The following is a 27,948-nucleotide window of genomic DNA, read 5'->3' as shown; positions in this document are numbered from 1 at the left end:
TCCCTAGTCCCGCCTCCAGCTCCGCCCGGGCGCCCAGAGGGCAAATGAGGGGCGGCGGGGTGGCGGGTCGGGGGGAGACGCGGAATTTCCCAGCGCGGGGGCTCTGGCTTACCCTGCAACCGGGCAGTCTCTTTCTGTTTACGGAGAGAAAGGGGAAATGGAAAAGTCGGGGAGGCGGTGGCTGGCGTCCGCTGCGCCGCCCCTGGGCAGGCTCAGACGCCGTGAGTCAGGGGCAGAGCAGGGCGGTCTGGGCGTGCGGGCGACGCGGGTCTCACTCGTCCGCTCCGCTCTGGACTGCGCGCCACGCTCTGGGGTCCGGCGCCCTGGCTCCTACTTCTGCCGCTGCCGCCGCCGGATCCCAGTGGCCCGGCGTGCCCGGCTCCCACAGGCCTGCAGCCAGCATCGCACCGAACCTTCGGGGGGCCGCGGCTGGAGCGCTCGGCCGGCGTGGGAGCGCCAAGGCCGCAGGTAATCCAGGGTTGGGGGTCTCCGGCGTGTCTTTCGGGTCGCGTCCCGCCTGGGTGCCCCGGGGATTCCCATGCAGAAATGGAGGGTGCCCCCAGCAGAGGGGAAAACTCTGGCGTGGGAAGAGGTGGGGGCGTGCCCACAGCTGCGCTCGCGGGTCGCCGGCTGCACCAGGCACAGCTGGAAAGCACCTTGCGCAAGGGTCTCACGGGGTGCAGACTCGCGACTCCTCCCCCTTCCTCCTCCTTCCCGTATCCGCAGCGCCAGGGCAGTGCTGGTCTGGGCAGTGCGCGGGGAAGCGGGGACCCGCTGTCACTGCGCCTCCCGCTGCCGACGCCGCCTGGACGGCCGCACTCTCCCTGCCCGAGACCCGGTGAGTGCAGCTCGGAGGCTGGAGGACCCGATCCTCCCAAATGCTGGGTGCTTTGATAATTTATAAGCCTTTTAGGCTCCCTTGACTTAGAGAACCAGGAGGAAAGGAGTGGGAGTGTGGGTTGGCGGAGCCCAGAGACTTGTGAATGGCTGGAACTAAATTCAAGTTTGTAACCCGGACTCTATCCCATGACTAAAGAGGTCATAGCAGAACACGAAGGCTGGGCTTTTGGTCTAAGAAAGAATACTAGGAGAAAAAAAAAGTTATTTTCACGGAAGTTGTTTTCGAGCGATAGTGCATGATCAGGACTCTGAAATTTTTCTGGCTCTGGGCGGAGAAGGACGCCTAGGGATTGTCTCCATAGTTAACAGGGGAAGGCCACCGGCTGCCTTTAAGAGAGAAACGTTGCAATGCTTGTCTATTTCACTTTTGGGAAGACAAGATTAAAGGCTGCTCTTGATAAAAAACAGGGACAGAAAGGCTCTTGCAGTTGCTTTACATACCTGTGGCCTGAGTCGTTTGTGCCAAGGAGAGTGTAATCCACTTCCAGCTGACGCCCCCAGCTCTCTGCGACGGATTGAGGTTTGTGTGCAGGACGTCTGGCATACGGCCCATGAGGACTTTGTCGTGTAAAGCAAATGGGAACGTTGAGGCATGTAGAGGTTTTGAAGCAGAGTGTCGGTCCTTCCTTCCATACGCCTGAAACGCATAATCCGGGGCTTTTTGAGAGCAAAAACATAGTCAGAAATGTGCCCTGAGGGAAAATGTACTATTTTGGCACACATATGTATATATGTATATATAATTTTTTAATTTTTTTTTGAGAGGGAGTTTCACTCTTGTCGCCCAGGCTGGAGCGCAATGGCGCGATCTCGGCTCACTGCAACTTCCACCTCCCGGGTTCAAGCGATTCTCTTGCCTCAGCCTCCCGAGTAGCTGGGATTACAGGCGCCCGCCGCCACGCCCGGCTAATTTTTGTAGAGACAGGGTTTCACCATGTTGGCCAGGCTGGTCTTGAACTCCTGACCTAAGGTGATGCACCCTCCTTGGCCTCCCAAAGTGCTGAGATTACAGGCATGAGCCACTGTGCCCGGCCTAAAAAAATATTTTAAATGAGAAATAACACAAGTAATAGTCATTATTTGTTAGGCAGAAGCATATGCTGTTACGCTGGCCATTTTCATTCACACTTGCCAGGAAACACTCACATTTTGTTTATGTATATGGAGGCAGCCAAGAGTATTATGTTAATGTTTAGGAAGAGAATTTCCTCGTGATTTTATTGCTGATTTCTGAAATAATTCAGTGTAACTAATTTTGACTGTATTTGCACATCTCTCCAATTCCAAAAGCTGGCATAATTTTCTGTTCGGTTAGGAAGTAGGAATTTTATGAGGACTTTTATTGTAAACTGTGTCAAGGGAAAAATCATCTTATACTAAACGTCTTTATTGCCAAACTAGAATACTTTCACAATCTGAACTTTCTCTAGATGGGCACAGATCATGAATAACTCAGAAACCATTAGCATATTGTGTGCTTAATTAAGGCTGGAAAGTGCTGAGGCTTTTTGCAGGCGCAGTTAGCAGGCGAACTGGTCAGCAGGGTTTCTGGGGAACATAGATTTGCGTGACAGGGGCCCTGTGTTGCTAAGGAATTAATGCAGGCACTGAGAAAAGTCTCAGCGTCAGACACTCCTCCACCTCCCGGGTCCTGCTTCCCTCCCTCTCCCCTTTCCAGGCAACTCACAGTTTAGGGGTGTGGTTGTGTGTGTTCAAGCTCTTGGGTTTTACATATAAATGCCTGAGACTTTTCTGCAGGGTTTAAAAACTAACATCTTGTGTTACAGCTCTTTTAGGATTTGTCTTTTAGAATCTCCAGTCCTCACAGGAAAACCCCCCAATTAAAAAAATAAAAGAATAAAGAATAAAAAGAATACCACTACTACTTTAAAAAAAAAAAAAAAAAAAAACCTCTAAAATTTGTCTTCCCAGATCAGCAGAGTGAATTTGAACTGTGTGGACTTTTTTCCTCTTTCTTTCTTGAGTCATGTTAGTACTGAGAACTTTTTTTTTTCTGTCAAATCATCTGTTTGATAAATAAGTCCAGGAGACTTGGATCCTTTCAACCCCTGAGGCCCTAAATTAGGCTGTTTTTTTTTTTTAACTTCTGTGTTTCCAGTAAATTCGACAAGCAGAAACTGCAACTAAACGGCTCAGTAAAACCGAAGTCAAATGTTCCTCCATTAATCTAAGAAGTTCCACTCCTAACTCAGTAGACTCCAAGAACCTGAATCACAATCTCCCTCAAAGATGTACAAGATCTCAGGAGGGGAAGCTGCCCCCTCACTCTAGATTTCACGGTGGTGATAACAGCCATGAAAGCATTTCATAGGTTTCTGCCTTTTTTTTCTCTCTCTTTATGTCTTGTTTTAGATGCAATCTTCTTACCGCGAAGAAGCCAGGGGAATAGGTAGCCACATCTCGTTTGCAGATAAGAAAGGAAGCTAACGCAGTATCTGCAAAGCCAGGAGTCTGACTCAGTACTTTTCTCACTCATGCATACAAAGCAGCTAAAAATGACACAGCTTATTTACCATGCCCCTGACACTGCACTGAGCACTTTATGAGCTTGAACTCTGTTAATCCTCACGACCACCTCATGAGGTAGGTGCTGTTATTACTTCCATTTTACAGATGGGGAAAATTGAGGTCGAGAGAGGTTACGTTACTTGCTCAACGTCATGCAAGCAGTAAATGGGAGTGTGGGGGGAGGCAATGAGATTTGACTCCAAGCAGTCTGAGACCAGAGGAATGTTGGATTGCAGGATGCTAAACTGCTTTCCTCAGACACAATTCATACGTCAGAAAATGACCATCAAGTAAGTGAATGATGACACTAAATTGCATGGTTCTTTTGTCAAATGAAATTCGCTGAGAGGCAGATGGCTGGGTCATGCGTGCAGGTGGCTCTGCAGTGGAGCATTTCCTGGAGCTTTGAAATGAAGCTCCAGATTGATCAGAGGTGCGTGGCTTTAGCCCTGAGTGTCCTGTGTGTTAAAGGCTTGTGCTTCTCAGAACTTGAAATACCTTTCAGAAAGAGGCTATGCTTTTGGGAGTGCAATCGGTGATTTAAGTAAACCAATGTGCCTTGAAATTCTCTTAGATCTCTTAGAGCCTTTTGTCTTTTCTCCTTCAGAACAGAGTTGTTCTAAAATCCTGAGTAACAACGTCAGTTTTTACCCTTGCTTTACTTTCTTTTTCTCATCTACAGATCTCCAAGTGTGGCAGCTGATTTGTATATAAGAGCTGAAATGCAATTTTGGTTAATATAGTCACTTGGCCTTGCTTATGATAAATTTGACTTTCCTGGCTTCTTTCTACTACTCACAGCTTCTAGAAGGCCATTTATGTAGATATTAATCTTCTGGGACCCTCAAGATGTTTGCTTTGCACTATTAAAGAATTCTGGTCCTAAGGGAGGACAGCTGAATCATAGGTTAAATGTAACATCATCTTTCTCATACTCATCACTGGGAGAACAAGGTTTCCTGTCATCCTTCCAATTAGCTGTTTAACTCATTTGCATAAGAATCATTCCTGAAACTTGACCTATTACCATCAAATTTGTGTAGATTGAAATCCATTTTTCCAGCTTCTGGCTTTCAGGGCCTGAGTTTTATTTGCCAAGTTAGCTCCTGCATTTAGTGAAGAGGTTATTTTTCTTTAAAGTCACCAGAGGCATAAAAAAGCCATAGCGATTCTTGCAGGGAGGGTGCCACTTTGGGGGAATAGCTGGGTTGTGTAAGGTTGGAAGCCCTAAAGAGCCGGTAGCCTAAGGTCTTCAAAGATTTCTGAGCTGCTCTTGATTCGTGTGTATGTTTAGTGAAAGTTTGTTTTCAGTGCCTGTAGCTGATACCACTGACTCTGTGAGTAAGAGTAAGCTCTCTGGATCTCAGGTTTCCCTCTGCAAAGTGAGCTGGACTAAAGGTTATCTTAGGTCCCTTTCAACTCTGCACTGTCAACTTGAATTCATACACACAGTTGACACAGAACCCTCGTTTTCTGAACAAAAGCATATAAAATCCTGTTGCCAATCCTTGTATGTCAGTTTCCCATTGGTCTTGAATGCAAATACAAATATCGTAAACTAAGCATTTGTGTTTTCTTTCCTAGACTCTCCGGAAAGAGCAACAGTAATGGAGTACATGAGCACTGGAAGTGACAATAAAGAAGAGATTGATTTATTAATTAAACATTTAAATGTGTCTGATGTAATAGACATTATGGAAAATCTTTATGCAAGTGAAGAGCCAGCAGTTTATGAACCCAGTCTAATGACCATGTGTCAAGACAGCAATCAAAACGATGAGCGTTCTAAGTCTCTGCTGCTTAGTGGCCAAGAGGTACCATGGTTGTCATCAGTCAGATATGGAACTGTGGAGGATTTGCTTGCTTTTGCAAACCATATATCCAACACTGCAAAGCATTTTTATGGACAACGACCACAGGAATCTGGAATTTTATTAAACATGGTACGTTTCTTTCCGATCAGTTGGGTGCTATGTGCTCAGCTTTCCTACTGCAGCTTCATTTAATGCAGAGTGGTGTTTGAATTTGGTTTAGACGGGCTGGCAGGCATGATTTTAAAAAATGTAATCATCAGTAAGAAGTACTTCCATGTTAAAGATGCAAAAAAAAAAAGTCTTCATTAAAATTTCTATTTAAAGATTCTTGATCATATTTTAGTAGCATTTCTACAAATAGGTAATTAAGAAGAATGTATTTTGGCCGGGCGCAGGGGCTCACGCCTGTAATCCCCACACTTGGAGAGGCCGAGGTGGGTGGATCACTTGAGGTCAGCAATTAGAGACCAGTCTGGCCAACATGGTGAAACCCCGTCTCTATTAAAAATACAAAATTAGCCTGGCGTGGTGGCGGGTGCCTGTAATTCCAGCTACCTGGGAGGCTGAGGCACGAGAATCCCTTGAACCTGGGAGGTGGAGGTTGTGATGAGCCGAGATCACACCACTGCACTCCAGCCTGTGTGACTGAGTGAGACTCTGTCTCAACAACAACAACAAAGAAGAATGTATTTTAATTTAACAATTCACTAAAAAGTTTATTCATCAGTTATGCAGAAAAGAAAGGCTTAATGAGACTCCTTCGTCTGAGAGGGGAATAAACACTTTGTCACTAATTAATCTTGAAGGCTGAATTATTTGTTCCTTTCTTGTCACATCTTGAAATGTTATTAATTCATTTCTTGCAAAAATGTAGTATGTAGGCAGTAAATAGCTATCCACAGATTCACTCTCTTTCATTGGCAAAGTATGAATGGCAAGTGATATATTTGCTTAATCATCGCAAGTATGCAAATCATGCAAAATATTGTGGCAACATTTTGTTGCCATAATAGTAGATCAGGTGATGTGTTTAGGTGTGCCTGGGATTTTGTCAGGCTTTTAGTATGTCAGAGGTGAACATAGGTGCTGGCTAAAGGTAACCTAATATTTTTAAAAAGAATAATTTGCAAAGGAGTAGGTGGTAGCTTGCAAAACATGCTTATTGATGAAAGTGACGCCCTTTCTTTTGGTGTATCTAAATGGCAAAATGGCTAATGTTGGGGGAAAGTCGGTGCTGAATGAGTGCGGAGTCCAGAAAAAGTACTTAATTATTTTGTTTTTTTGCATACCACATTCATTTAATTAAAAACAACAGAGTAATTTAGGTCAGGTATGTAGTGAATTGTTTTGTCAGAAGCCAGTCATACTCAACCATAGCTCACAATGGAGCAAGATAATATTTTGCATTGTTGTGTGACTGCTTTGGTCTGGCTCTATCGAGCTCTATTTAATAGTCGACTAAGTACTTTACCTTCAGAAGATATTTCTTCCTTTTATAAATGAGAAATAATCATTTGAACTAGAAGCCATATCTGATTTTCCCAAATAAAGCAGAGTTGGAGAACTTGGGTTCAAAGTTATATATATGTCTATACCAAGAAATATAATTGTTTGTGTATTTCTCTCATTTTTAACGTATTTATTTGTTAAAATGGGAATTAAATTTTTTTTAAATCCCGCTCCTTCTATAAAAATGAGTATTTTAAATGAAAATATGCAGGAAAAAAACCAAAGTATTCTTGCTTGTAAATATGCAAAGACTTAGGTATGTTTGCTTATTCCGTGGCCTATCTGGGAATGTACAGAAAGGAATTCAGGAAATTTAGAAGAAATACAAAGAAGCAACATTCTGAAGTCTTTTAGGAATGGGACCAGAAAAGTTAATCCTAAAAAGAAGAGAGACTAAGACATTAAGATGAGGATAAAATTGTATCAGCAAAGGGTTTGAGTAAAATGTTGTCATTACCTGCTGTGGGTCCTGTGCTCTTTTAAAGAACAAGTACATAATTAAGGAGAATTCTTTTTTTTTTTTTTTTTTTTTTTTTTGAGACAGAGTCTCGCTCTTTCACCCAGGCTGGAGTGCAGTGGCGCAATCTTGGCTCACTGCAATCTCTGCCTCATGGGTTCAAGCAATTCCTCTGCCTCTGCCTCCTGAGTTGCTGGGATTACAGGCCCCTGCCACCATACCTGGCTAATTTTTGTATTTTTAGTAGAGACGGGTTTTCACCATGTTGGCCAGGCTGGTTTCGAACTCCTGACCTCAGGTGATCCACCTGCTTTGGCCTTTCAAAGTGTGGGGATTATAGGCGTGAGCCACCGTGCCTGGCCAGGAAAAATTTTAAGAATAAACAAATACATAAGTAAAGGCAGGGATCTTGAAAAACTTTAAAAAGATTTTTATTTTAAAATGATCAAGAATATAACATATAAAACAAGAAGACTAAAAAACAGAACAGAATAAGAGGAGGACCTTAAAATCCATTGGATCTTAGACATGGCCTCGCTAGGCAAATCGACCCAGTGGTCGATGGCTCTGGGGGGCTGCGGTTGACTTCCCTGCCACTCACATTAAAGATGGACTACATTGCTCTGCCTGCTAGGTAACCCACCAGAGCTCCATGCTTCATAAATGATAGCCTAGGAATTGGGACTGTCATCTCTGATCGTAGTCACTTCAAGACAGTAGTGAGGGAGGCAAGGCTTGCTTTCGGCTCCCTTTCATCCTCACGTGGAACATTGGAACCACCCAGTGTTCAAGATCTTTCTGTTCCCATCATCTTCCACTCACTACCCTATCAGAACTTTAGTCACTGGGCTTCATTTGCTGCTCTCTAACTCTTGGCTTTAGGAAAATAGCAGCTGATTGGTTCCTAGGTAAAATCCATCTATGTGATGTATCTACATAGGGATGGGGAAACTTTCATTCAAGTATTTACCTATTCATTTGCTAGACACAGCTTGGACATCTGCAGTGCGTCGGGTGCTAGAGATAGTATCGAACAGTCTGTGCCTCTGGGAGCTTGCTGCCTGGTGCATGCAGGATGCAGTTGAATAGGCAGTTATAGTAGAGTGTGCTGCTTCCCAGCACATGTGCATGCTGTTTGCTCTGGCAGTGCACAGGCAGGATACTTTGCATAGCCATGAGTGTGGTAGAAGGAAGGAGAATGTCAGCACAGCCTTCCAAGAAGGATTGATGCCTAAGCCGAGGTCTGAAGTGTTGAGTTGGAGTCAGCTAGATGAAGTGGACAGGGTCCAGGTGGAGAAAACAGCATGTGCAGAGGTCCAGAGACATGGAGACCTGATGTATTCAGGCAGCCAACAACCACAACACCATTGAGTTATTTAGACAGGGTGCAGAACCAGGAATTACAAAAGCATCCTGAAGAACAGGCATGTTCAGTGATTGTGTGTGTGATTTGACTAAAAATAATATTAGTTAAAGATCCCACCAACATCCAGCAAGACCTGGGGAAGAAGCTTTGGGAGACTAACCTGGGAATTGCTTTGGGTAAGAGTGCTGCATGTTATTTATCATCTACGCTGATTCATAACCTGGTCTGGGAACAAATAATCTAAAATAGGTTCCAAACACTCAACTCTTTGGTGGTTTTATGGGGACTGAAGGACCCCAAAACCTTCACCCGTTTTTTACAACTTTATAAGTGTGAGAGCTGAAGATGTTCCTTAGGGGTTAGTCATGGAGTCATGGCTTCTCAGAGTTGAAAAAGCCTTTAAGATACTTGAGTCCAGCCCTCTGTCTAGTACTCAAATCACCCTGTTCATCATCTCCAATAATTGGTAGAACATTTTGGTATGTTCTTGAAAATCTACTGTGACAAGGAGCTCATTACACACTGGGACACAAAGTTTCCTATTTGTCCAGTCCTGACTGTAAGAAAGTTATCTTCCTTATATAGAACCAAAATTCATCTCTGACCGTTTAGTGCAAGCCCTACTTATTGGCCATTAAAAAAAGTGCATATGATGAGCAGTGGTGAAGACGATGGGTCCTGAATTAAAGTACCTGGGTTGTGTAGTTCAGCTCTGAAATGGATTAGCTGTGTGACCCTGGGCTGGTCATTTCACCTGTCTTTGCCTCAGTTTACTCATCCATAAAATGGATAACATCATGACACTCCATAGAGTTGATATTTGGAGCAATTAATGAATACATGTGACCTGGTTACACATAGTGAGTGTTAAATGAACTCCAGGCATTGTGGGAGTTACTGTTGTATACAATTGTTACACCTCTTCCTTATGACAGTCCTTCCAAAATTTTTTAAATTGCATGTTCCCCAGATCTTCTCTCTTCTTTCACATGCATTTCCAACTGTGTGCATGACTTCTCATGAATTGTACTATTAACTCTCTCATCATCTGGGCAGGACCCTGTGAACTCAAGCTTGTATTAGTGTCTATCTTAGAGCCATATTTTGAATGTGAGGATCCATTTGTTGTGATCAGCAGAGTAGGACAGAGCTAGCTTGGCCTTTGTGCTAGATAATATGCCTGCATGAATATAGATCAATACCATGTCTGTTTCATAGTAGCATATCACACCGGTCACTTGTGGAATTTATTCTTACTATAATACTTAAAAAATTTTCTCAATATGCTGCTTCTTGGCCCAGTGTTGTTTAGTATAAATGACAGTGATCTGGATGAGGAAATAGAAAGTGTGCTTATAATGCCTGCCCTTAGAGGTGATTTTGGTAAGTTGAAGAACTGGCAGAGATAAGCAGCATAGAGTTCCCTAAGATGGTTTGATAGCGCTGGGTGTGGTGGCTCATGCCTGTAATCCCAGCACTTTGGGAGGCTGAGGCCAGAGGATCACTTGAGCCCGAGTTTGGGACCAGCCTGGGCAACATAGTGAGACCCCCATCTCCACAAAAAATAAAAAAGTCAGCCAGGTGAGGTGGCACACACGTGTAGTCCCAGCTACTTGGGAGGCCGAGATGGGAGGATCGCTTGAGTCTGGGAGGTTGAAGCTGCAGTGAGCTGTGATGGGGCCACTGCACTCCAGCCTAGGTGACAGAGCAAGACCCTGTCTTAAAAAAAAAAAAAATTTACACGGGCCCCTAGAAAGAAGAAAAATACCCATCTAAAATTGAAATACAGGGTTCGAGACCAGCCTGACCAACATGGAGAAACCCCATCTCTACTAAAAATACAAAATTAGCTGGGCGTGGTGGCACAGGCCTGTAATCCCAGCACCTTGGGAGGCTGAGACAGGAGAATCGCTTGAACTCAGGAGGCAGAGGTTGCGATGAGCTGAGATCGCCCCATTGCACTCCAGCCTGGGCAACAAGAACGAAACTCCATCACAATAAAATAAAATAAAATTAAATTAAATTAAATACAGGGGATCCGGGGCTAGGGGAAGAACCAGGCATTTGCAGAACTACAAACTGGTCGGGACTTGCACATTACACTGGAAATTCAGGGCCCATCATGAAAAGAGCCTAGGAGAACTCATAGGCATTGAAAGCTGGTCCCCAGAATCTGGGAAGCTATAAAATAGGGGTGAATGGGGGTGAAGGAACTTGCATTATTTGATCTACAGAGGAGAAGGCTAAGGTATGCTCAGAAAATATGTAAACACACAAATAACTGAGTTATTTTTATAACCCGGCATTTAATAACTGGGTTTTCATCTTAGCTCAGCTTTAATTATGGCCTTCTGGAATATACAAGGCTCTTACCCAGACTAGGAGGTATGCTTTGGAGTCAGACAGATCTGAGTTCAAATCCTAATGCCAGCACTAACTAGCATGTTCCTTAACCTCTTGAAGTCAGTTTCCTCATCTGTGAAATGGAGATAAAAATAGTAGTTAAGCTCAGACTATTGCTGTAGACTTCGATGAGATAATGTATTAAAGTACTGAGCACATTGCTGTACTTAGAACTCAACAAATGGCTGAAATTATCTTTTGTCCTCTTGGACAGAATAAGAGGACACTGGTTCAAGGTGGGTTATAGGCCAGGCACAGGTGGCTCACACCTGTAATCCCAGCATTTTGGGAGGCCGAGGCGGGTGGATCACTTGAGGTCAGGAGTTTCAGACCAGCCTGGCCAACATGGTGAAACCCCATTTCTACTAAAAATACAAAAATTAGCTGGGTGTGGTGGCACGTGCCTGTAATCCCAGCTACTTGGGAGGCTGAGGCACAAGAATGGCTTGAGCCTGGGAGGCAGAGGTTGCAGTGAGCCAAGATCTGCCACTCCACTCCAGCCACTGCACTCAAGCCTGGGTGACAGGGCGAGACTCCATCTCCAAATAAAAACAAAAACAAACAAAAAAACCTAAATTGAGTTATAACAAATTTAGGTTGGTAAAACTTTCATGAAGATGAGTTAAACACAGAGATGGTTCACTGGAGGGTGCGGTGAAATCAGGCCTGTAAATATTTAATGACAAGAAAGGGAAAATCAGCAAGTGCTCTTGAGTGTCGTGAGTAGGGTTCTGTCTAAGTGTGAAAAGGGCCTAAATCTATCATGTTCTCAGCATGCTGCAAAAGAGGCCTCCAGCAACCAGAGGCAACATACAGGTCATCTTTCAAACAAGGCAAGACCGCCGTCTGCACTTATTCATGTTAGCTCTAGGGCCCTGCACAGGGTCTCACACAGCAGAAGCACCCAGTAAATAGTTTCTAAATTTAATGACTTCATATTTCTAAGCATTAGAGTTAGTCTCTGCTTTATTCCCTGACTAATAGTGAACACATCTGTTTGTGGGATGTGTAGCTAAAATTAGCAGTGGTGGAGCTGACTGAATGGCCCTTACAGTTACTAGAACTATTTCTGTAGCCGTGTCCCAAGTAAGAAGTCCCACGCATCTGCAGATGAATCAGGAGTTCATTCTCTTCCCATGTGGTAGATCTGGGGATTTGTCACATTCCCTTCAGTGGCTGCTGCTGCCTCTTTTAAATTTTAAACAAAATAGAAATGGGGTCTCACTGTGTCACCCAGACTGGTCTTGAACTCCTGGCCTGAAGCAGTCTTCCCACCTTAGCCTCCCAAAGTGCTGGGATTATAGGCGTGAGCCACTGCACCTAGTTGTTCAGCTTCTTCTGTTACTTGAAATAAGTTAAGGTCCTTTAATAGTTTCACAATTCCTGAGCCAGGCGCCGTGGCTCACGCCTGTAATCCCAGAACTATAGGAGGCTGGGGCAGGTGGCTCACTTGAGGTCAGGAGTTTGAGACCAGCCTGGCCAACATGGTAAAACCCCATCTCTACTAAAAATACAAAATTTAGCCAGGCGTGGTGGTGCGTACCTATAATCCCAGCTACTCAGGAGGCTGAGATGAGAGAATCCCTTGAACCCAGGAGGCAGAGGTTGCATTGAGCCAAGATTGTGCCATTGCACTCCAGCCTAGGCAACAGAGCAAGACTCCATCTCAAAAAAAAAAAAAAAAAAGAAGAAGTTTCATAACTCCTGAATTCAGAATCAGAAGCCATAATATTACTGATTACGTTGAGGAGAAACTGGTACTGAGGCGATTTATCCCTTGAAAGAACACTTTGGACATGTTACGGGCATGCGTTCCAGATTGCATTTCCCATGAACTACCATATTATTTTGTTTTAATTTTAATTATAATTATTTTCTCTTCTAATTTTTTCCTCTTTAAAAATTGAAATATATTTTATATATAGTCAAATACACAGATGTTAAATGTCCAATTTTACAACTTTTGACAAATGCATGTGCCCTTGAAACCCACATTGCTGTCAGTATTCTGACCTCTTAATTTTTGTTTTATTATTTTGAAATTTATATTGTGTTTTTATTTTTTTCTGTAGAAATGAAGTCTCGCTATGTTGCCTAGGCTGGTCTTGAACTCCTGGCCTCAAGATATCCTCCTGCCTCAGTCTCCCAGTATGCTAGTATTACAGGCGTTATCCACTGCTCCCAGCTGTCTCTCAATTTTTGAATCAACTAGTTTCAAAACTTCTAGTTCTAAGAGTTGGCTTGCTCATGAACCCTGGGAGGTCAGGGATCAGCCATCTCTTGTTTGTGGCTGCCTAGGCAGCACCAAACACAGTGCCTAGCACCTATTTTGCACGCAATAGATACAATGCATGCGATAGATATTAAGTGAGCAAGTAGATGCGAAGTAATTCTGCCCTCACTTAATTTACATAGCATTGTCAACTCATAGCTCTGACATACGCTGTGGTTTTCCAAAATCTTCCATGATCATCAGTTAATTTTGATGTTCTTTCTCTGTATGCGTCATGTGTGAGTAATAGCTATGTGGACTAACAGGTTCGCACATTGTAATAGAAACAAGTCAACCTGCAGGCACGGTTTATATTTACGCAATCTTTATTTTCAGCCTTTTGGTTGCCGTAGTCATGCTTTTTTAGATAAATAATTTTTAAAGTTCTATTTGGCAATTAATTACTCATGAGTAGGTGGAAATATGACCAGGTCTGACCAGGCACCTGTGTCTGTTACATGCTCTCTCTGACTTCCTCAAGCTCTAAATATAGTCTCTGTACAGTTGGTAGGATTAAGCACAGTGACATTAATTTCATAACTGTGTATCAGAATGCTGCTAAAATAACCAGCTTCCTAATAGGTGGGTCTCAGAAAAAGCCAGCTTGACTGAAGTTCTCACCGTCTCACATTTTTATTTTGTTGTAGGTCATCACTCCCCAAAATGGACGTTACCAAATAGATTCCGATGTTCTCCTGATCCCTTGGAAGCTGACTTACAGGAATATTGGTTCTGATTTTATTCCTCGGGGCGCCTTTGGAAAGGTATACTTGGCACAAGATATAAAGACGAAGAAAAGAATGGCGTGTAAACTGGTATGTGTTTTCTACCTAGATAACCCACACTGTGTGTTTGGCATTCTGGCTTTTGTTTTTTTGTCCATTTGCATTAACCAAAGGTTTTTATCCTTTGATTGGGTCTTATCTGAGGGTGCACTGCCTCAAAGCATTTGTTTTTCTGAATTTATTGGCTACTTGGGGCCATTCAGCCCTAAAATCTCTGTTTAGGTGCATAGTTGATTTTAATCTAGATGATTGCAAGGATAAGTGCTGGTTTTTAAAGCACTGATTTGGATAAATAACATCATCACTCTTGGAGAGAAGTAGAGAAGAGCCATCCTGCAAAGTAGGAGCAATTCTATGTGCTTCTCCTTTCATTCCGCCCACTGCAGAGGGGGCCAGGCAGAGGCAGAAACTGGGAAGGAGGTAGCCTTTTCAGGAAGGCAGATTTAAATGGCTGAATTTAAATACATCAATGATTGAAAAGACCCTATCCCAAATTTATTATTATTATCATTATTATTATTATTTGAAACAGAGTCTTGCTCTGTTGTCCAGGCTGGAGTGCAGTGTCGGGGTCTCGGCTCACTGCAACCTCTACCTCCTGGGTTCAAACGATTCTCCTGCATCAGCTTCCCGAGTAACTGGGATTACAGGCACCCGCCACCATGCCCAGCTAATTTTTTGTATTTTTAGTAGAGATGGGGTTTCACCATGTTGGCCAGGCTGGTCTCGAACTCCTGACTACAAGTGATCCACCTGCCTAGCCTTCCAAAGTGCTGGGATTACAGGCATGAGCCACCGCGCCCTGCCCTTATCCCTTCTTATTAAACAATAACTGCCAAGGTGCCACTACTTTGGAAAACTGTATCTACATAAGTTGAGCATTCACACCCCCTATGACTCAACAATTCCTCTCCTGTAGGTACACTCACTCCACAGAGACCTGTCCACGTGGCCACCAAAAGCTAAAAGCTATGTGCTAGCATGTTCATATCTGCGCTATTTGTAAGGGTCCCAAACTAGAAACTTCCAAAATGCTGAAATGGGATATATTTACTTAGTGAAATTCTGGATAGTAAAATGAATAAATGATTTACAACTATAATAATGTGGATTAACCTCATAACCATTATGTTGAGCCCAAATAGCCAGACACGAAATGGGATCTACTGTATGAGATTCTATTTATATAAAGGACCAAAACAGGCAAAACAAAATCTGTGCTACTGGATGTCAGGATGGTGGGTACCCTTGGAGAGTAGCGACTAGAAGGGGCCAAGAGGGGGGCTTCTTGAATGCTAGTAGACATCTGTGTGTTTTTTCTGGTTTGTTTTTCTTTTTGAGACGGAGTCCAGCTCTGTCGCCCAGGCTGGAGTGTAGTGGCGCAATCCTGGCTCACCTCAACCTCTGTCTCCCAGGTTCAAGCGATTCTTCTGCCTCAGCCTCCCAAGTACCTGGGATTACAGGCACTCACCCCCATGCCTGGCCTGACATGGTTTTTCATTTTGATTTAGATGGGGGTTACATTTGTACGTTCAGTTGATAATTCACTGAGTTGGACCCATCATTTTTACACTTTTTTGTATGTCTGTTTTACTTTAATTAAATTTTCAAAAGTATAACAAAATAAAATACACTCACTTTTGATTTAACAAAAAATAAAATAAATAATTGCCAAATATTATGTCTTGGTTTCTCTTATTGTAATAAGAGAGTAGCTGGGACTACAGGCATGCACAACCAATGCCTGGCAAATTTTTGTATTTTTTGTAGTAATGGGGTTTCGACATGTTGGCCAGGCTGGTCTCGAACTCCTAGCCGCAAGTGATCTGCCTGTGTTGGCCTCCCAAAGTGTTGGGATTACAGGCATGAGCCACTGCCCAGCCTCAGTGCTTATTTTAAATACATTGCTATAATAGAGTATGAACTGTGGCAACAAACACTTCATATTATCTCACAACCAACTAAAATATTGAAAATACAACCTAAACTCAAGGTACCATAGATACTGTTGTCTAATAGGTGGGAAATTCTCTCTTTTTTGATTCATTCATAATTTTAAAACTTTGGATAGATTTCTGACTTCTAAATGAAAAGAGTAACTCATTATTTTGTTTTTTATTTTCTTGTTCTGAATTTTATACTTAAAGCTGACTAACATAGTTAAAGGCAGATCTGAGGTGAACATTAGTGTAACTGGGCAGTCCATTTTCACACAGGGCAGAGTATTCTTGAGGGCATTTATTTGCCTTTTGTTTTTTGCATTGACCTATATTTTATATTTTTAAGATGACTTTGGGGTTATTTAGAATCTCGCTCGTATTTTTGTGTTCTAGATCCCAGTAGATCAATTTAAGCCATCTGATGTGGAAATCCAGGCTTGCTTCCGGCACGAGAACATCGCAGAGCTGTATGGCGCAGTCCTGTGGGGTGAAACTGTCCATCTCTTTATGGAAGCAGGCGAGGGAGGGTCTGTTCTGGAGAAACTGGAGAGCTGTGGACCAATGAGAGAATTTGAAATTATTTGGGTGACAAAGCATGTTCTCAAGGGACTCGATTTTCTACACTCAAAGAAAGTGATCCATCATGATATTAAACGTAAGTATCTTTGGACGTATACCTTTTTGGCTCAAAGAGACTAGTTATTCAGGAGACAAACAAGCTCCTTCCTGTAATCTGAAGACCCTCCATGGAGGGTGGAAAGCTCCCTGAGAGCACCGTCTGTCTTCCTTCTCCAGAGACATATCTTAGAATCATGCGGGGTTACTAGAGCTTTCAAAGTCATAAGGAAAGATTACTTTCAACAGTTGTTGAAAGGTTATAGCTACATACCTATTAGGTACTGCTCTGTTAAAAAGGCTTTTAAAATTGCAATTTAGGCTGGGCACAGTGGCTCACACCTGTAATCTCAGCACTTTGGGATGCTGTGGCAAGTGGATCACCTGAGGTCAGGAATTGGAGACCAGCCTGGCCAATGTGGTGAAACCCCGTCTCTACTAAAAATAGAAAAAAAAAAAAATAGCTGGGCATGGTGGTGGGTGCTGGTAATCCCAGCTACTTGGGAGGCTGAGGCCGGAGAATCATTTGAATCTGGGAGGCGGAGGTTGCAGTGAGCTGAGATGGCGCCATTGCTCTCCAGCTTGGGTGACAAGAGCAAAACTCCGTCTCAAAAAAAAAAAAAAAAGCAATTTACTTAAAAACATGCAAACACAGAGACAAGTATTTTTGAGTAACAAATACCTTTTTCATTTTTTATACCAATGTAACAATAATCCATTAAACACACCTTTAATAACTGTTTTCTAGGAGTCTGATATGATGAGGAAATAGGTAAACCTTTAACAGCCAGTACTAAATTAGAGTGGCACAACTTTCACTGGGAAAAAAGATGGGTATTTTACTTTTCTGTTTTAGAAAAGTGGCTTGACAACAGTATGCTTATGTCTTAGAGTTTGAAATTCAAGTTCTTGAACATTATTAATGGCTACAATCATTCATACCCACATTGGCTGAATTCTTGATGGATCCAAAGTGATTTTCACCTAAACTCTGAGATTCATTCTCCTCTTTTGAATATAATACAACCATCTCACTAGAGGAAGCATTTCAGTCTTTTCTGATTGGAGATTCATTATTGTTTTAGATAATGTTTTCATTTGACTTATGGGTATATAAAAAATTTTATCTTAAAAATATTTCCTCTCATTTTAGCTAGCAACATTGTTTTCATGTCCACAAAAGCTGTTTTGGTGGATTTTGGCCTAAGTGTTCAAATGACCGAAGATGTCTATTTTCCTAAGGACCTCCGAGGAACAGAGGTAATTATGTTCACATGAAAAGGGTTACTATTTTATTAAGAATAAAAAGGAAAAAATGTTCTAGAATTATTGTGGGAACGAAGGACAAAGAAGGGGAAGAAACCCACTGCATTAAATCATTATTTTCCTTGGAACACATTTAATGAGCACTTGCTCTGTGTCAAGTACTAAGTTTAGCACTTGATTTTTTATTGTATTTTTTGTTATGTTATTTATAATACATAATAGTATTTGTAATATAATATACATGTTGATATATATAATATAGAACATTTGTAAACAATGTCATGTCAAAATAGATCATATTGGCCAGGTGTGGTGGCTAATGCCTGTAATCCCAGTGCTTTGGGAGGCTGGGGTGGGAGGATCAATTGAGCCCAGGACTTTGAGACAAGCTTAGGCATCATAGCAAGACCCCATCTCTATTAAAAAAACTGGTTTAGGCTGGGCACGGTGGCTCAAACCTGTCATCCCAGCACTTTGGGAGGCTGAGATGGGCAGATCACCTGAGGTCGGGAGTTTGAGACAAGCCTGACCAACATGGAGAAACCCCGTCTCTACTAAAAATACAAAATTAACCGGGCGTGGTGGTGGGCGCCTGTAATCCCAGCTACTCGGGAGGCTGAGGGAGGAGAATCATCTGAACTCAGGAGGCAGAGGTTGAGGTGAGCCAAGATCGTGCCATTGCACTCCAGCCTGGGCAACAAGAGTGAAACTCCATCTCAAAAAAAAAAATTACTCGGTGTGGTGGTACATGCCTGTAGTCTCAGCTAGTTGGGAGGCTGAGGTAGGAGAACTGCTTGAGCCCAGGAGTTCAAGGCTACAGTGAGCCATGGGCATTCCAGCCTGGATGACAGAACGAGATGTTGCTTCAAAAAAAAAAAAAGCCCCCCAAAATAGATCATATCCACAGTTCAGCTTTATTTTGTGTGTTTTTGTTTTTGAGACAGAGTCTTGCCCTGTCGCCCAAGCTGTAGGACAGTGGAGCATGATCTCAGCTCACTGTAATCTCCACCTCCTGGGTTCAAGCGCTTCTTAGTCTCCTGAGTAGTGGAGATTACAGGCATGTGCCACCACATCCAGCTAATTTTTTTTTTTTTCAGTAGAGATGCAGGTTTCACTATGTTGGCCAGGCTGGTCACGAACTGTTGGCCTCAAGCGATCCTCCCACCTCAGCCTCCCAAAGTGCTGGGACTACAGGTGTGAGCCCCCGTGTCTGGCCCACAGTTCAGCTTTAATAATAATTATAGAATTATAGTTAACTTTATAATAAGTTTAGCACTTAAAAAGCAGTATGTTATTTAATCCTTACAACAACCCAGTTGTTGTAAATACTATTATTGTAAGCAGATATTATTGTTATTCTCATTTTACAATAAAGGAAATAAGTTTGCAGAGATTAAAATAAAGTGTCCAGAGTCACTCAGTGACAGACCCTGGACTTGAACCCAGTTCTTTCTAAGTCTAACCCTAAGGTCTAACTGCTACATAACTTTTAAAAATTATAATACTACGTACATTATTAAAATATATTACTGATATAACTAATATCACTGAGTTTTGGCTCAATGACAGTCTTAACTATGATCATTAATATTTATGAGGACTCTAAAGGCCTCTCTTTGAGCCTAGGAATCCTATAATAAACCTCAAGTAGTGAGCATAAATGTATCTTATTTAAAGATGCACTCATGTTTAACTCATCTGTGAAGCAAAAAACGACCCAGAAAAGCCTTTCTTTCCTGACTCTAAATGAGATTCTGAAAAATGCATTCGTGGGCTTCCAAATAATATATTTAACATTCACATCATTAGGCTGACTGGTTGATTTAATTAGCAAGTGTCCATTGAGCATCTACTATGTGGCAGGTTCTTGTGAGCACCAACGAGGAAGCATGACACAAGGCAATGAGGAGCAAGCCTTAGTGGTACTCCAGCGATCCTCACTCTTTGGTGGGAGGACTTACTTTAAATTACCTGAATTATTAAAAGAGCAACCATTTAGGGATGGGCGTGGTGTTCTCACACCTGTAATCCCAACCCTTTGAAAGGCCAAGGAGGTGGGGGTGGTTTGCTTGAGACTGGGGGTTCGAGACCAGCCTGGGCAATATAGTGAGACCTTATCTCTTTTGAAAAAAAAAAAAGAAAAAAAGAAGGAAGGAAGGGAGGGAGGGAGAGAGAGAAGGAAGGAAGGAAGGAAGAAGAAAGAAAGAAGAAGGAAGGAAGGAAAGAAAAAGAAGGAAAGAAAGCAAGCAAGCAAGCAGGCACAACAGTTTAGTTCACAGTTGATTGTGATGGGCACAAGGTTGGATGCAAGCAGGAAGGTAAATGGGTGTAAAAGCTGCCTCCTTGGCCCCTCACCACTACCGGAGGGAAGCTTCACTGCCTGAACCACTCAGCCCCATGCCCTTCTCTTTGTTGGAAGTGCCCATAGGAAATAGAGAGAGGGTCTTTGGCTGCACCTCTATGTCAGGGTTACCAGGTCAGTCTTGGTGTTCAATCAGATGACAACCCTTAGTCTAGTCTAGCTAGTATACATGTTGCACTGAACTGGATTGCAGCCACAAAAAAATTGTCTTCCTTTCAAAGCAAGATTCTTCCAGCCTGGGCAACATAGTGAGACCCCATCACTACAAAAAGTAAACAAACAAACAAACAAACAAAAACTTTACTTTTTGTAAAAATGGCATGGCGATGCATGTCTGTAGTCCCAGCTACTCAAGAGACTGAGGTGGGAGGATTGCTTGAGCCCAGGATGAGGCTGCAGTGAGCTGTGATTATGCCACTGCACCCATAGCCTGGAAAATAGAACAAGACCTTGTCCTAAAAAAAAAAAAAACCAAGATTCTATAAGTCCTTTCTCAACTCTCTCAAAGCCAGCACTCCCCGGGCAGCAGAAGAAATCCTTGCTTTTGTGAATATTACTGAAGTTATTATTGAAAATACTCGAGTGAGGATTCTTGACGGTTGTCTTTGAGCAGAGCAATATTCAGAAGGAAAGCTGTAATTTTTTTTTTTTTTTAAGAATGCTTAGTCCCCAGATCTTAAGAATACTTCACCAAAATGTGAGGTCTAATAAGACTTAATGCTTACGACATGTTTTCTTTGGAAAATGTTTCAGCATATTTGGCATTAGTCAGGAGTTCAGATATGTAATATTCCACCACCCTTTTTCCTGGAACCAGTTTGAAAAACAAACTATTTATGGTATTAAAGATGGAAAATACTTTTCTCTTCCTGGCAATGTGGCGAAGTTGAACATTTTGCAACATTGGAGAAAGAAGTGTTCTTTCTGGGGCTGTCTAGCAGAATGCATGGATAAGATATAATAACATATTTTACTCCTGAGTAGTATTTGGATCAGGTTATTTTTGGCAAATGCAAATTGCTTTTTGTGAAGTGCAAAACTGAGCCTTGGTGTTTATAAATATAAACTCTCTTCTAATCAGCCTGCATTTAATATCTGCCTAGTACACACGAGTTGAAGTTTGATAATGAACAAAGTTGTGAAGTGACCAGTGAAACCTTTCAACAAGCTTGCTTTTACCCTTCCTACTTAAAGAGCCAGGAGATCTAATTAGTCAACTGTGCAGATTGGCTGATGTTAGAATTTGATCATGTGGCTACTGCGCAGTCATAGACAATTTCTGATTTCTGCAGTATAGCTCCCAAATGCAAACCCTGGTTACCCCTGTTTGATTTCTCTCTCTAAGCATTGGTATTCAGAGCATTCTATTGTAACCATGTAATACACATCCAGGGTTAATCCAGCATATACAGAATAGACTGTTTTTGAGTTGCAAGGTACAGAGAGAGAATACATAGTGAATGTGAATAACAAATCAGAATTACTTTTAGAACTTGGTCCTTTTTGAAAAATCCTTCTAAGTCTGCTTGGTTTTACCTTTGTAAGTTAACATATAGTCATCACATGCACATATATGCACACACACGGTCTCTTTCCCTTTCTAATAAACATATTGAGAGGTGAAGGGTTCAATCGCTGACATCAAGGTTTTCTCTTCCTCCAGTGCCCCGCCCCGAGGGTGCAGAACTCTCAGAGAGCCCTGTGTTGGTCCCACCAGGGCTGTTTCATGCCTTCTAATCAGCCAGAGTGCTCGAACATCATGCCGTGCTGCTCCCTGATCTAACTGGTAGTTGGTAGAGCTTGAGGAACAAGAGCTCCGAGCCAGGAAGCTCTGGGGTTTCTACCTGAGGGGCAGCACCCAGGCCACCAGGCTTACAGATGTTCCATCCCCCCAGGCTGCCTAGGCGTGCAGTCACATAGAACCTGCAGAGCCACCTCTGCACAGCCCCTGTGGGCTACACCAGCAGTGGGCACTCCGCCCAATCCTTGCTTTATTGGCAGGGAGGAGGGGGTACAGGAGAGAAGATAGGCATCCTCTATGGACAGTTAATAATACCCATTGCATTTCTTTTTCTTTTTTATTTGATTGTGGTAAGAACACTTAGCATGAACTCTACCCTCTCAACACATTTTTAAGTATACAATACACTATTGTTGACTATAGGTACAATGTTGTGCATTAATTTTTTAAGTTTGTGATACATTTAGTAGCAAAGTCCTTCTGGAAAGTCCTCTGGCTCTGCTGCAGGGAAAGCTTGAGAACAGGAGCTCAGTTTCACCTGTTTGCTGAAAGCAAAAGGAAGCTGGCCCGGAAGTGGCTTGCAGGAAGGAGTTGAGCAGGGTTAGGGTGGGGAGACTGGGCAGTTTCTCTGGTTTTTGTAAGCTAGTTCTCTACTTACTTACCCTGAAATGTGTTCCGGAAACACTGACCTCCATTCTCTTATTCACATGGCAGACAGTGTACAAGCTGTTTCAAGCGAAATACTGATAATCAGGATATTAACTACTATATGTCTGCACCAGCCATGAATACAAATCACTGGTCACCAGTGTTTGCTCTGTTCCTTTTTAAAAAACTGTTTAATTAAATTAGGTAACTAATTAATTTGTAAAGATGGGGGGTCTCCATCTTGTCCAGACTAGTCTCAAACTCCTGGGCTCAAGCAATCTTCCTCCCCGGCCTTCCAAAGTGCTGAGATTCAGTGGCTCATGCCTGTAATCCCCACACTTTGGGAGGCCGAGGCAGGTGGATCACGAGGTCAGGAGTTCGAGACCAGCCTGGCCAACATGGTGAAACCCCATCTCTACTAAAAATACAAAAATTAGCCAGGCGTGGTAGCACATGCCTGTAATCCCAGCTAGTTGGGAGGCCGAAGCAGGAGAATAGCTTGAACCCGGGAGGCAGAGGTTGCAGTGAACCGAGATCGCACCATTGCATTCCAGCCTGGGTGACAGAGGGAGAACCCATCTCGAAAAAAAAAAAAAAAAGCCAAAGTGCTGAGATTATAGACATGAGCCACCATGCCCCACCTCTCTTTGTTTCTTTCTTAAGTTTAGAAATAAATGCTTGTTAGAGAAACTATTTATAAAACCAGCCCTGTTTATTCAGCATGGACTCATGAGACCAAATATAACTTATACAATGTTAATATGGCTGCATTTAATATTTAGTCACTGGGCTACATGGTAGGTAAAAATAACAGATAGTTTGTAAAAATGACTCTTTAGAATCACTTCTACAATATTACACTTTATTTTTTAAGTTTTTCCCTTTCAAGAAATTTGTGTTAATACCCTATAGACTTCTATCGCCTTTTATCATTGCAGATATTTAGAAGGTTAGCAGTGTAATGACAAACAGATAAAGAAGTCTGTTTGTAGTTCATTTAAATATAAAAGGAATTGTCGTTTTAGTTGAAAACTTAGCTACACCTGATCAGTGTACTGCAGAACTTTGATGAGTGGGAGTCCCTGATAGATTCCTGGTTCTAGGCTCTTTGCCACCAGATCAACCAGAAAAAGGTGGTGTTTTGTTTTGTTTTGTTTTGTTTTGTTTTTTGAGACTGAGTCTCGCTCTGTCTCCCAGGCTGGAGTGCAGTGGTGCGATCTCGGCTCACAGCAGCCTCCGCCTTCCGAGCTCAAGCGATTCTCCTTGCCTCAGCCTCCCAAGTAGATGGGATTATGGGTGCCCATCACCATGCCCAGCTAATTTTTGTATTTTTAGTAGAGACCAGGCTGGTTTTGAACTCCTGACCTCAACTGATCCGCCCACCTCGGCTGGGATTATAGGTGTGAGCCACCGCGCCCGGCCAGGTGTTCTTCATCAGACTGCAGGGACACCTCCAGCAATTGCTGCATGGTTCCTGGGGAATGCCTGCATTATTCTCCTAGCTTAAGGCGAATGAGCCAATTTCCAGAACTGGATTAGGGAAATGGAAACCCACACAAAGGAGGGGAATGAAGCTGAATGTTTCCCATTTCTTTTTCAGATTTACATGAGCCCAGAAGTCATCCTATGCAGGGGCCATTCAACCAAAGCAGACATCTACAGCCTGGGGGCCACGCTCATCCACATGCAGACGGGCACCCCACCCTGGGTGAAGCGCTACCCTCGCTCAGCCTATCCCTCCTACCTGTACATAGTAAGTGGGGTTCAACCAGGGCTGGGGGCGGCGGGGGGCATTGAGTTATGCATCCCTCAGGCTGGGAGGGACTGCTCTGCCTTCTATACCACCCCCATCTGAATGAGGCAATGGTGAAATGACAGGTAGCTACAAGTTCTTCCCATGTAGAAGCAAGCTCCATTCTTGCAAAGAAAACATAGCTATTTTAGTGGGAGCTTACTAAAATGTGCATTGGGCATAATTTATGCTATTCCATTGTATGTGTAATAATGCAATACTACTTAGTAGCATCAGAATAGCATAAATATTTCAGCAAAGGAAGTTGTATATGTTCTTTGAACACTTAAAACATTTTTTATTATTAATGTTCACACCAGCGTGGCTTGTAGTGGAACATGCAATTCCCATTTTACTGTTGATAAATTCAGGAGCAGACACTTCCCTGTTACTGCATAGTGACTTTTGGGACACTGATTTGAAGCTGTCACTGACATTCAAACCTATCACTTATCTTTTGTAACATTAAATCAGAAGATGGGTTTAACCTGGTATCCTTTAAAGTGGGCCAAGCACGGTGGCTCACGCCTGTAATCTCAGCACTTTAGAAAGCCAAAACAAAAGGATCTCTTGAGCCCAGAAATTCAAGACCAGCCTGGGCAAAAAAGCAAGACCCCATCTCTACAAAAAATTTAAAAAATTAGCTAGGTGTGGTGGTGTATGGCCTGTGGTCCCAGTTGCATGGGAGGCTGAGGTGAGAGGATCACTTGAGCCCAGGAGTTCGAGGCTACAGTGAGTTGTGTTGGTGCCACTGTACTCCAGCCTGGATGACAGAGCAGAGACCCTGTCTCAAAAGGAAAAGAAAAAAGAAATTAAAGGGAAGCTTGCTTGCTTAAGGGCATGAACTGCATTCGTTGCAGGGCATGTGGTGGAAAACGGATTACTTTCTAGGTCCTGTTACTAGCATGCTTTTGCTGTTGAGGGTGTATCTCCATACCTTTGATGCTAAGAGAGCTGGTTTGTTGATAGATCCACAAGCAAGCGCCTCCACTGGAAGACATTGCAGATGACTGCAGTCCAGGGATGAGAGAGCTGATAGAAGCTGCCCTGGAGAGAAACCCCAATCACCGCCCAAGAGCCGCAGACCTACTAAAACATGAGGCCCTGAACCCGCCCAGAGAGGATCAGCCACGCTGTCAGAGTCTGGACTCTGCCCTCTTTGAGCGCAAAAGGCTGCTGAGTAGGAAGGAGCTGGAACTTCCTGAGAACATTGCTGGTAGGGACACCCTGCTGTGTGCCGCACACTTACTTCCCTTCTCTTTCTGTCCACATCAAACCTCTGATGTAGTTCATGAAAGCACTTGGAAAAAAAGGAAATGACTTCTTGAGTACCATACCTTGCTTGAGAAATTTCAGCAAGATTAGCAGAAGCATGTTTTTTTTTTTAAATTGGCTAATATAGCACCAAATTATAACAGATTTTCAGTGCAAGTGTAAGTAGCACAGTCACTGGAAAATGCTTCTGACTTGCTTTTTTGCAACTTGCTTTTTTACAACTTTTGTCTTTGAAAACAGATTGAGCATGACAGCTTTGCAGTTGGTTCTTCTTAACTCACTTTTTTTTTTCTTTTTTTTTGAGATGGAGTCTTGCTCTGTTGCCGAGGCTGGAGTGCAGTGCCATGATCTTGGGTCACTGCAACCTCTGCCTCCCGGGTTCAAGTGATTCTCATGCCTCAGCCTCCTGAGTAGCTGGGATTACAGGTGCCCACCACCACATCTGGCTAATTTTTGTATTTTTAGTAGAGATGGGGTTTCACCGTGTTGACCAGGCTGGTCTCGAACTCCTGACCTCAGGCAATCCACCTGCCTTGGCCTCCCAAAGTGTGGGGATTACAGGCGTGAGCAACCATGCCCAGCCTAACTCATTTATATTAAGCCACCCCACTCCTTGGTGGGGGAACATCATGGCACTGCCCTGCACAGATAGAATACTCAGTTTGAAGTCAACTTGCATTTCCATCTTCCTCGGCTTAAAATCTTGCCAGTTGTAAATTTTTCCCACTTAGGAAAGTCAGTATGCTTTCCAGGAGCATTGAATATGCATAAAGAGGGATTTCCATTTTTATTAAAAGTCTGTGGCATTCTTAATCCATTTAGGTCAAAACCCAGATGTCAAGCCTGGTGCACTTGTTTATATTTCTTTGCTGCTTGTCTGACTTTTGTGTATTTAAAGAGAACAATCTGGCTGTTGGAAAAATATGCCAGGATTTCTAACTAATTTCTTGTCTCCATTGACTCCTGTTTGAACTTTTTGTTCTATGTCATATTATGTGAACTTAGCCATAGTGTTCAAAGACCTATCTTTCACGCTTAAGACACTGTTTTATTAGGCCCCAAAGATTTATTTCACTGCAGAAGGAACAGGTATTTATCATTTGACACGTTTTCTTGTTACTTACTTTGTAATGTTTTCCATTTCAGATTCTTCGTGCACAGGAAGCACCGAGGAATCTGAGATGCTCAAGAGGCAACGCTCTCTCTACATCGACCTTGGCGCTCTGGCTGGCTACTTCAATCTTGTTCGGGGACCACCAACGCTTGAATATGGCTGAAGGATGCCATGTTTGCTCTAAATTAAGACAGCATTGATCTCCTGGAGGCTGGTTCTGCTGCCTCTACACAGGGGCCCTGTACAGTGAATGGTGCCATTTTTGAAGGAGCAGTGTGACCTCCTGTGACCCATGAATGTGCCTCCAAGCGGCCCTGTGTGTTTGACATGTGAAGCTATTTGATATGCACCAGGTCTCAAGGTTCTCATTTCTCAGGTGACGTGATTCTAAGGCAGGAATTTGAGAGTTCACAGAAGGATCGTGTCTGCTGACTGTTTCATTCACTGTGCACTTTGCTCAAAATTTTAAAAATACCAATCACAAGGATAATAGAGTAGCCTAAAATTACTATTCTTGGTTCTTATTTAAGTATAGAATATTCATTTTACTCAGAATAGCTGTTTTGTGTATATTGGTGTATATTATATAACTCTTTGAGCCTTTATTGGTAAATTCTGGTATACATTGAATTCATTATAATTTGGGTGACTAGAACAACTTGAAGATTGTAGCAATAAGCTGGACTAGTGTCCTAAAAATGGCTAACTGATGAATTAGAAGCCATCTGACAGCAGGCCACTAGTGACAGTTTCTTTTGTGTTCCTATGGAAACATTTTATACTGTACATGCTATGCTGAAGACATTCAAAACGTGATGTTTTGAATGTGGATAAAACTGTGTAAACCACATAATTTTTGTACATCCCAAAGGATGAGAATGTGACCTTTAAGAAAAATGAAAACTTTTGTAAATTATTGATTATTTTGTAATTCTTATGACTAAATTTTCTTTTAAGCATTTGTATATTAAAATAGCATACTGTGTATGTTTTATATCAAATGCCTTCATGAATCTTTCATACATATATATATTTGTAACATTGTAAAGTATGTGAGTAGTCTTATGTAAAGTATGTTTTTACATTATGCAAATAAAACCCAATACTTTTGTCCAATGTGGTTGGTCAAATCAACTGAATAAATTCAGTATTTTGCCTTA

At 42.6% G+C, this 27,948-nt stretch overlaps 1 protein-coding gene across 3 annotated transcripts; it reads left to right on the top strand.

Annotated features, from left to right (window-relative positions):
* The first annotated feature begins 16 nt into the window (after nt 1–16).
* MAP3K8 (mitogen-activated protein kinase kinase kinase 8) lies at nt 17–27,948 on the top strand. 3 transcript variants are annotated; one of them, XM_019035605.3, is made up of 8 exons: nt 17–468; nt 5,014–5,372; nt 13,898–14,065; nt 16,369–16,630; nt 17,744–17,850; nt 24,208–24,360; nt 25,369–25,615; nt 26,821–27,948. In XM_019035605.3, exons 1-8 carry the CDS (start codon nt 45–47, stop codon nt 26,949–26,951), a joined length of 1,851 nt encoding a protein of 616 aa, XP_018891150.2. In that variant the 5' UTR covers nt 17–44; the 3' UTR covers nt 26,952–27,948. The 3 variants fall into 3 exon arrangements, with proteins under 3 accessions (XP_018891150.2, XP_018891147.1, XP_063566310.1); XM_019035602.3 differs by lacking the exon at nt 17–468 and adding an exon at nt 482–838; XM_063710240.1 differs by lacking the exon at nt 17–468 and adding an exon at nt 845–3,504.

This window comes from Gorilla gorilla, chromosome 8 (genome assembly GCF_029281585.2).
Source record: "Gorilla gorilla gorilla isolate KB3781 chromosome 8, NHGRI_mGorGor1-v2.1_pri, whole genome shotgun sequence".
Classification (NCBI taxonomy): domain Eukaryota; kingdom Metazoa; phylum Chordata; class Mammalia; order Primates; family Hominidae; genus Gorilla; species Gorilla gorilla.
The sequence above is the reverse complement of the archived record's forward strand: the minus strand, read 5'-3'. Positions and strand labels throughout refer to the sequence as shown.

Bases quoted from the DNA above. Each gene is read 5' to 3' on its own strand.
- MAP3K8 (XM_019035605.3), top strand. From the start codon at position 45: ATGAGGGGCGGCGGGGTGGCGGGTCGGGGGGAGACGCGGAATTTCCCA. The intron at 24,361-25,368 runs GTAAGTGGGGTT...GTTTGTTGATAG, and splicing joins ATCCCTCCTACCTGTACATA to ATCCACAAGCAAGCGCCTCC. The intron at 25,616-26,820 runs GTAGGGACACCC...TTTCCATTTCAG, and splicing joins ACTTCCTGAGAACATTGCTG to ATTCTTCGTGCACAGGAAGC.